The sequence below is a fragment of the Tauraco erythrolophus genome, chromosome Z, assembly GCF_009769465.1.
Source record: "Tauraco erythrolophus isolate bTauEry1 chromosome Z, bTauEry1.pri, whole genome shotgun sequence".
In the NCBI taxonomy this organism is placed as follows: Eukaryota; Metazoa; Chordata; class Aves; order Musophagiformes; family Musophagidae; genus Tauraco; species Tauraco erythrolophus.
Window position 1 is genome coordinate 89,042,053 of NC_141496.1, and position 10,362 is coordinate 89,052,414.

At 39.7% G+C, this 10,362-nt stretch overlaps 1 protein-coding gene across 1 annotated transcript; it reads right to left on the reverse strand.

Moving 5' to 3' along the window:
• Positions 1 to 371: 371 nt before the first annotated feature.
• TYRP1 (tyrosinase related protein 1) lies at positions 372 to 10,057 on the reverse strand. The gene is given in 15 exon segments (XM_009988376.2): positions 372 to 424; positions 427 to 573; positions 1,141 to 1,287; positions 2,646 to 2,825; positions 4,298 to 4,310; positions 4,312 to 4,464; positions 5,394 to 5,415; positions 5,417 to 5,487; positions 5,490 to 5,582; positions 5,584 to 5,598; positions 6,954 to 7,022; positions 7,024 to 7,151; positions 7,154 to 7,207; positions 7,210 to 7,272; positions 9,676 to 10,057. Coding segments are annotated over 15 exon segments (1,590 nt in total).
• Positions 10,058 to 10,362: the final 305 nt, after the last annotated feature.

A 10,362-nucleotide genomic window follows, 5' to 3' on the forward strand; every position in this document is an offset into this window, starting at 1 on the left:
GTTGCAGACTTGACATTTTCACAAAGTACCTCGAAAAAGAATTCTGTGTATGAAGGCTAGATAAAGTCAATTGGCATTGGCTATCAGCAAATTAGCTAAGTTTTACCAGATGTTGCAGAAATATGCATGAAAAAGGCTTGCAGGTGAGCCCTGAAGAGTTAGTGGAATTCTATTAAAATCAAGATAGAATTAGCATTGCAAAGGTGATTTAGTGATGCCTAGGTGTGATGAAACAGGAGGTGACCAGTGAAGAAAACATATCAAGACAGCTCACAGTTTATGCTCTTTATTTTAAAGCAGGTGGATGTCCACCATTTATAAAATACAGCAAAATAAACAGTTTCGGTCCGATGCAAAAACGTGTCACCTCTTCAAACAACAGACTGGCTTGGCGTTGGTATGCCATCATAATCATCTGAGTGTGGTACTGGTCAGTCAGAAGGGGCTGATGCAACTCGTCCTTATTTTTCTTGACACGTACGATACACGCAGCAGTAGCGAAGATAATTGCAACAAGAACCAGCGCGGTCACTATTGCGATCGTTATCATCTCTGTGACACGGAGAGCCCGACCTGCAGGAAGGAAGGCAGAAGGGAAGTTATTAAAGGCATATCTCAACTATATGGATAAGCATCAGAGGGACAGACCAAAGCTCAGTATCTGCCATTATTTGACGAGTCATGAAGTAGAACTCATTTAAATTCTGATTGATAATATTTGTTCCAAAATGTGAGAAAATTTCGGTTTCTCCTCTTAACACTCTAAAACAGTCTTGGACCCTTCTCCTGCTAGCTGGTTTGTGAAGGATTTGCGTTCTCTGCAGCGATTTAATAAAGGCATATGACATAGAAATAAGGACCTCCTGCAAGGTTCAGATCCAAACGAGAACTTCCGCAGAAACTGAAGTGAAGAGGGGGAGCTTCATGCAGGAGTAATCTATTATCAGTGGCTATTTAGCTGTACTAAATCCCAAACACAACTAATTTGGAAATCCAGGCAAGAAAAGAGAAATAGACCTTTACAAAAGCATCAGATACTCTTTGTGCAATTTGAACCAACTTCTTTGTTATATGCTGCATAAACTTAAAGGGAGAAAGACATGAGAAAAAAAGAGGAAGCATGTAGGTTGGACGGTTTACCTGGCCACTCGACTTCGTAGCTGTATCCCAAGTTTTCTGGTGCAGTAACAAACATTTCGTTGTTGGTAACTGGAGGCCAGAAAGGCACCATATTGTACTGTCGGTTATGTCCAATAGGGGCATTCTCCAGTGGATATGTGGAGATATCTAAATTTGAAAGTCAAATCACTCTTCTGTAAATAACATCAAAATAATTTGCACTACTTTATTGTTTCCTTAACAGTGACTCAGGGTTTTCAGTACCTCTTTTTTTTTTTTTTTCCCTAACCGAAGTTAATCTAGAAGTGTTGGTTTTCCAGTGTGACAGATTCAGAATGGAGGGCTCTGCTCTGTCCAAAAGCAATACCACTAACAATTGGTGTTTTTTAACAGAAACCACCAGTAAATGGTAAAAATTTTGGTCTTTGCTGGGCTTTTAATTTCTTCTTGCATGAAAAAGGAGAAATATGTATACATAGGGACTTGAGAAACGTTTTTCCTACAATCCGTCTTTGTGTGATTGTAACAGTAATAAAGAGCTCTCTCATACAGCTCAGGAGGGCAGCTGACATAAATCCAGTGGAATTTTTTGTAATATTATGGTAAATCAGGAGAAAGTCAGCTAAAGCAAAAAAAAAAAAAAAAGAAAAAAATCCATCTTGGTAATATGATGCAAAAACTTGTGATAGGTCATGGAACTACCACAAAGGAATACAATTGCTCTCTGATAGCCCATCTGGGAAAAATGCATGAGGCAGGTTGTGGAAGCTGCACAAAGAAGTCTCAGCTGTGCAGTAGCAGCTGTCTTCTGTAGAAGAAGAAAGAGTGGGCTGGGTTGTCCTAAGAGGAATACAGTCGCTGCTTTGTGCAGACTAATGCACGTACTTCAGGGTTACACGTAATTCTCTCCCCAGTTCACTGATACCAATCTCCTTCCTTTTTTATTTCCTTTTTTTCTTCCTTCATTGTAGTTCCTTCTGTCCTTCCTTCCTTCCTCCCTTCACTTCCTCCTTATTCTTTTCTCTCCTCTTTGCAGAGTTAAAGAAGCAAGGGCAGCAACAGTGACCATCTTTTTGAAAGGTTATGGAAATGGTAACGGAATTCTGGTAGTAAGTAACAGAGGTGATCAAAATGCATTTTGAGGGTATGCATGCCATCTGATCTTGTTTGACAAGAAAACATAGATGCTTACTCCACACAATGACAGAATGAAGTATTTGAATTTCATGGTTACACTGTCTTTGCTCTATGGAGACAATATATTTGTATGCTGTTTTCTTGAATTGTGCCTAGTATGTCTGACCAAGTCCCTTCATGGACAGTGATTTGAAAATGGATGTCAGAGCAGGGAGAAGGGGAGCTTGCTTGTTATTACTCTGTCTTTGTTGACTATAATAACTGTTAAAAGTCCAGTCCTCTCTCCTAAGCTTAAGGACACCTTGCTGTCCCACAAGAAGCAGCTGAGCTCATGTGACTACAGAGACTGACAACCACCCACCTCGCCTCTATCCATGAGCACATCTTACCTGCAGAATACCTTCTCAGCCACTCGTCAAAAAGAGCATCTGTAAATGTGTGCAGGAGGACAAATATGGGATCATTTGGTGATAAATGGGTTTGCCCTCCTGTCCCGTTCAAAAATAGATGAGCCAAGTTGTGAAGACTTCGAACTGCTGGGTCGTATTTCCCTGAAGGATCACTGTACCCTGAACGTGCAAACAAAGAAGAACACAAAAATCCCAATCAAGATTTTGTTCGAAGCTGCAGTCCCAGCTGCCTACTTTTTTTCTCTGAAAAGCTGTCATATTATTGTGTTGCCTTGCTTAGTGCAAATGAGCAACTAATTCTCTACCTACTGGCATTTGGGAAATGTCCCTAGTGTGCGTAATTTTCAGAAAATACCCTTTACAAAAGAATGCTGATAATGTGGAGTTCAAGGCTGCTGGGATCTAATGCAAAAATGGCCAAAATAAACCACATCATAGCATGAAGATAAAGGGTATATTTGGGACCTACATATCTTTCGACATAACTGAAATAGTTGCATGTTTTTTCTAACTGCTGACTTCAGTGTGTATTTGTTGCCATCTATCCTAATGATCCAGCTGTTATGTTCCCACATATCTTTTCCATGCTTAATGCAAACACATCTCAGAATGCTTCATATGCTCTCTTCTTTCAGTGAAGATACCCCATGTAACTCTGTTAGTACCCAACACCTGGCAACCCTCATGTCAGATGTCAGGATCTGACGCGTCATGAAAACTTTTCCTGTTGTCCAGCTCTGCCCAGACTTTCCAGAGAGGGGTCCATATGGTTAAACATGGCTAAAGCCATGTTCAAATACTGAGATATTGATAGCCATTTGTCAAATGTGGTAAGCATACAAAGCTTTCATATATATTTGGCTAGTTGGTGCAGATTCTTGATATTGTTCTCCAAGAGAAAGAAAATAGAGCATATCCTCCCCGTCATAGGAGTTATGCCTCTGCTAAAGAGCCAGAGGGTCCATGAGAGATCTGGCAAGGATCTGAACTGTCACTTGGTAATCTTTTCTCATGAATCCTAGTCTTTCCTGTTAAAAACTCTAGATTGTTCAAATGCAGAAGCAGTTGGCTGGATACTGGCTGAACAGCGTGGATCAAATCTTTAGACTGATTTCTGTGTCTAAAGAAAGGACCAACATGCCTAGCAGTAAATCCTGTACCCTAGACCTCAATTCCTACTTCAGTAACGTTTCATTAAGTGCTACCAAGCCTTACAATTCCTTGTTGCTTATTTGTTTGTTTTGATTCAGATACAAGAGTAATTGCTATGAGCACTTGTTTTCCTTGTGTAAGGATGCAGCTGCATCAGTTCTGCAGGCAAGGATATCTGTTCTCAGCAAAGGCAACCTATTACTCGGTTACCAGGTCCCGATGTCAGCTGTTTTCTACTCAGTGTGCCAGTGACAGAATTTTTAGGTTTTATGCATTTAAAAGAGCTCACATATGCAGCAGAAGTAATTTACCCAGAGCTTGTTTCCAATTGATACTACAACTAATGCTTAGTGCTAAGAACATTGTGTTCTTAGTGTCCAACAGGCTACCTCCAGACTTAGACTTCTACAGGAAAAATGGCAAGCCTGGTCCCTCAAATTAGTTGAAGTTGTTCCGGGGTCTTTTATTTGCACATTTACCTTCTACTGTGTCTACGGAAAACTGTCTGTTGAATGGAATAGAAAGGAGGAGTGTCAAATACACCAACTTCCAAACACTGAGCAACATCCTCAGGCTCTGGGAGACGTTGTACCATAGGCGTGCAACATTTCAGCAGGATTCTTCGGATGGGACCACCCTCAGTGCCCTGGGGGTGGAGAGAAGAAGCAAACAGTACTGATGCAAACAGTAAGCCACAGAATGCATCTTCTGATGATGAAACGTGGAGGAAAAAAAATCCCTTGCAAGGACACCTGAACTGAATGAATGGGTCAGTTCTCCTGTCAGGCAAAGGACTGAATCTTCATGGGGTTCTGTGTGCTGGATCCTTCACATCAGGATTTAAAAAGAAAAAATAATCTAGAAGCCTCTCACTGAAATTTGTGCTTCTGGTAAGTGCTTTTGGAAAATTTTCCTGTAGTTTTTCAATGTAATTTCTTGATGAGACCTAGGACAAAAATTTTGAAGATGTCTGATAGAGTAGCTGGGGGAAAGGACTATAATTGATTATCTAGGTACTAAGTCACTATTGTGAGTTTTCTTTATTTTTTTTTTCCCCTGTCTTCCATGAAGATATCTGGTTATGACTGAAGATGATGAAGATACAGAATCTTGTTGAGAATTGGTACCTCTTGTAGCTGAGGTAGGTGTGTTAGTATCAATATTTTTTCACATTCAAAACATGCTCCACACAGTAACACAGGGGATTTGTTAGATATTCTACTTTTAGGAGCAGAATGGCATGAAGGTGATAAATAGAGTAGTCCGAAGAAAACTTAAGTCAGTTAAGTGTCGGATTTAATTATTTATGCACAGAGATGAATAGATACTGCATAAGAAGGGAAATGAAAGCATTTAACTCTTCCTCTGCTACAAGCTTCTGATAAAATTTTGAACTTCTTCGTTCTCAGTTCAAGAAAGATTGTACTATTCGCAGCAGACTGATGAACTTGCACAAGAATATTTGAAAATCAGTTTAAGCCTTTTTGGCTAGGAAAAGCCATTGCAATGAAAGTATTATATTATTTACTAATAAAAGGTTTTTCTTTCCAAATATCTGCCAGCAGCCATACTTACTGTACAGATGGTTCCCAAAGTTCATGTCTTCTACCTTTTCACATAGCACTCGCCACTGAGAGAAGATTGAGTTCTGGCTGATACGAGAGACATCACAAATTGCTTCTAGCACCCATCAAGTTCATCTGAGCAGATATCACAGGGTTTTTGCCCTGTTGCGAAGTTCCAGTAGGGCAGTCCAAAAGTGGGGGTCCTGCAGCATATTCTAAACCATATAAATATGGTGTTAATACATGGTGCCCCAGATAGCTCCTGCTAGAAGGATGTTTAAAAAACAGTCAAAAGCATCTAGTAAGGGTCGGAGTCCTGCTTCATGGAGGAGAGGAAATCCTATGGAAAATCTCTGAAATCTGTGTAAAAGCTTCAGTAGTTTTCATGCTGATGCCTTTGACTGTTCAACGTAAACAGATCATTGGACTATTGAATTGAGTCATGGACCTCCCCCTCTTTTAATAAGACAGTACCTCCTGCATGAAACCGTATTCCTGAGTAGTAAGAAACGTCGCTTAATACTGATGCCTCATTTTTCCACATATTTTTAATGGTCTGCCAACAACAGCAGCGTTAGTAGCACATAGAATAACTAAGCCAACTGTGGAATAACTGAGCAGATGGGAAAATAAGGAAGAGGAATACTGGCCCTTCAAATTGTCATTTGGTTCTAGTATGGGTGGAGTTGAACAGTTCTGGAGTTTGTTCTGGCTTCCAATGTTCTATATACCAGAATGTGTTGGCCAGCAAAATTAGCTTAACTAATAATCAAATTTACTAATATAAATAGGAACATATATCAAACCACCAAGAGCTAGAACTCCTCAGGGCTTCCACCTAATGAAATGCCACCGATGTTAAATGTGAGTTTTTGAAGGAAGTTTGTGTCTCAGCCTCTGTGTAGAGCCTTTGAAACAAGTGAAAACACTTGAAATGATTTCAAAGACTATTTAACCCTGACCTTGAGAACTTAATTCTCCTTCTTTAAGAGGGATGATGGTTGTGAAATAATCTATTCCTTTTATGGATAGTCTGCACAAGGAAAGGGAAACAAGAGAATCACTGATTTATGGGACACAAGTGTAACAAAACTCTAATTTCTCTAACAAGTGCAGTAATTGTACAATAAAGTATGTTTCTAAATCCCCAAGTCATCTCTGTAATATTTTTCTTTAGATTATCTGTTGCTTTCATTAGTCTAATTTAGTCAAGATCCGGGCCTGATAGTAAAATAACACTAGCAAGAAACTTTTGTTTGTCCAGTAAAACACTTCTGGGATTATCTAGAATTTGTGTAGATGTTTGTACAGGAGACTTTTAGGTAAATTTTTCATTTTCTGTCATTCTGATTGAAATATTGTTTTTAACATCTCTGTTATATGACAGTCTAAACCAAAATGCACTCTATGAAGTTTAGATACCTAATGAGTTTACTGAAACTGAGGCAGAATTATTTCTTACGTAGAAAAGTGTTGTCACTTTTACCCATTGGAGTATGGGAGAATTAAGTTTCTTTAACTTTACAAAACATAGTACGAACATATGGCTCAACATTAACGTGAACTTTACCTGCATGTCTCTTTCAAGCTGCAGTAGGTGGTACCTATGCCATGTGACAAAAGCTGGTCCCTCATGAGAGGAAATCAACTCCAAAACTCTGCTGCCCTGCACCAAGGAAAGTCTTCCTAACAGAATAATAATGAGACCACACAAAGTAGTTATAAATGGGAGATTTCTCAAATTGTGGTGTGTTGCCGTCTGGTCCAATATTTCCTCACGTCTTCTTGTGGCAATGACAATGTCAGGATGGATTGTCACCTTGCTTGGTGTAAGGCATTCACAAAACGCCTCCTTTCTTCTTCATTCAGATCCAAAAGATTCCTCCTGACTGTGAGGATACAGAAGAAGCAAGTTACCAAAGTAATAGGCACTTCAAGTCTGGTCTCACAGGACTAATTTATTCTCCTCTAATAATTCTAGGCAAGTCCCTTTTTCTTCAAGCATTCACCCATTTTTTTATGCAGCATTTCAGAGAGTACTAAGCATAAATAGAAAATGTTATTTGTTATCAGACAGGTTGAGCTGAATAAAATAAAGCCCCAAACCATGTGGTTTTAGGGCTTTGAGAAGTATTGGTATGGATTATCCTTCATCCTGCCAGAGAAATGACTGACAGTTCCTTGTCACACAAACCCTTTCAGAACTTCATCCATTATACTTAAGGTTTCCTGTGGTAATACTTTACAAGAAGATAATACTATATAGTGATTTATAATAATCAGAAGATCTACTGCCTTGACAATTAGCGAAGTACATTGTTTATGCTTGAACCTTTGTATTCACTAGTGAATTGTGAATTTCCCACAGTACATCTCTAATATCATTACTGATATCAATAACAAACCGCCATATATTAGTCCTTTCTAGCAGGAGGGATAGTCCTTTCCACTGATCCAGCAGAGGGATATTTTGGCCTCAGTGAAGTTTATAGAAATACTTCTATGAAAGCGTGAATTTCATCCAAGGACTCTGTATCCTGAGATGTGCGTTTCTATTTTGCAGGACCTGAACTGATACACTAGCCCTGTCCACTGAAGTATTTTTTTTGTTGATTTTAAAGTAGCGCACTGAAATATCACTCTAGTTTTGATTTACATAAACATTTTAACCTCTTCATTTTTTCAAAATATTTACCTGAACCACAAGAAAAAAATTGGGACTGTCGCTAAAGTTACGCATCAATTTAGATGATATGAAGGCACCAATCTGCATTTTATGGCTAGTTTATATGGATATGCCAACAGTGATCCAGTAATTATTTCCAAAGCTGAGCAGCTGGGGCCAGCTCTATGGATATACAGAAGAGGTAACTTCCATGTGGAAAATTAAAGCACAGTAGAAGCTAATTTCCCCTATTTAAACTCATGTTGTCATGCACGATAAATCTGATTTGCTTAGCATTTTACTGAGTAATAAAGGATTTAATAATCAAGAAAAGTAAAAAGTGCTCTTGTATAGCCTAGAAAATCAGCTAAAGCTGCTTTTTGCCTCTCTCCGGATTTACTTTGCTAAGTTTGTGTGTGTATTAACATTTATTTCTCGGTTATTTTTCAGAGTTATCATCATTATTAATAAGAATAAGCCAGAGAATCAGAGTCCAACCTGACTTAGCATATCCAGCTCATAAGTCATACTTTCTACTTTCTGGTTTGCTTCTTAGAGTTCAAATGATGAAAAATCCTAAGGTCTTTCCTACATCCCTCAATAATTTGTTTTAAAGAATGTTGTTGTAAGGATTTTGAATTGATAAACAGTCCTTTGTTAACCCTTGCTGGAATATGCCCTCCAGCATCATGAAGCATTTCCCATCTGGTGAAAATAATGGCAGTATTGATTTCTGTTTCTGCAAGAGGTACTGCACATCTATGCTAGAGAACTGTTTTTTCTCATGTCAACAGAATCCAGCATTCATTTAGGGGATTATGAATTTTACAGGATTTCAATAACAGCTTTAAACTTTCACTAATAAAGACAGAAATCTTGTTCATTCAGGTGGTTTTGACTTGAGAATAAGGATCTGTCCCCAAGCCTGCTTGTCTTTTTCAATTTACCTACAATATTCAACATTTTTCTAGTCCCTGAAGGATTTCATAACCATTTCAAAAAATTTTAGACATCTGTTTACTGATATTCTGGACTAAACTGAAACTGGAGAACTCTCAGAAAGACCCGCCAATCCCTGTGCTAATTCATCTGAACAGCTCATAGTCATGAGTTAAAGCTTTTAAATAAATTGACAGCAACTAGGTTATAAAAAATTACAAGGCCAGGTACATTGTTTAGAAATGTATTAAGGGATTTTTTAATCAAAAGAGCTGCTGCCACACTTAAAGTATTTACAAGGTATTAAGCATGGTATCTAGACATATATTATTCCCAGACATACTCACAAACACACACACATGCTTATATAAGTTGTTTTACTCTTACAAACTTCCAAAGAATAGAATTTTTTCCACTTAGGTGTTCTGTTCTCTAATGGACTTTGTCCTAATCCTGCACTGACTACATGTTTTGTTTCTTGCTTTTATCGGGTAATAAATATAGCTGCTTGGTACACAAGCTGGTCGACTCATCTAGCAGCTGCCTTAATAACTTCGTATGACAATGTACATTTGCTAAATAAATATAAGGGGCATTTTATATATTAGGTAAAACAAATACTCTAGGTACATTTAGAAGCAAGCACTCCCAACAGGCAATTTTCACGTCATATATCCGATGCTTTTACCTATATTGATTTGCTGGCTACAGGTAGGTCCAGTCCAGCCAGGGCGACAGGAGCCACAGTTGTACCCGGAGAAGTTACCGTTGCACCGACAGGTTTGGTTGAAGAAGCGTATGGGCCATTGCTCGCGGTCATCCCGTCCGTCGTGGATGTACTGCGGGCCGTGGGGACGCGAATCGACGGTCACCTGCACGCACCGGCCCCTTCCCGTAGACACACCGCACCGGTCGGTGCCTGGCCCAAACACGGGGAAATAGTCTGGGCAGCACATGCCGCTCCTCAGGGCCTCGACGGTCGCGCACTGGCGAGGGAACTGGGCTCCAGCTGGGCTCAGCACGCTGAGGAGCGGTGGCAGGGAAAGGAGCAGCAGCACAGGGAGCTGCATGGCGGTGGATCCAGCAGAGCCGGCTCCTTCCGAGAGCCGCTGGTCCACACACGGTGATCTCCTCTCCTGCAATGGGACACCCAGCCCCCTTTACAGAGAGAGAGAGAAAGAGAGAGAGAATAAAAACAAGTGATGCAAACCTCCAGACCACCCCTTCCACTCCAGAAAGTCTGTCCCAGCCCTGCACTTCGACGCCGTAACTGGAAAGCCAACAGCTCTGACTATAAGCACTGATGTTCTTCCCTTCTCTGATTATCTGCACAAAAGATAGTAACTACCTAGAACTATATCTGCTTATCGACTTC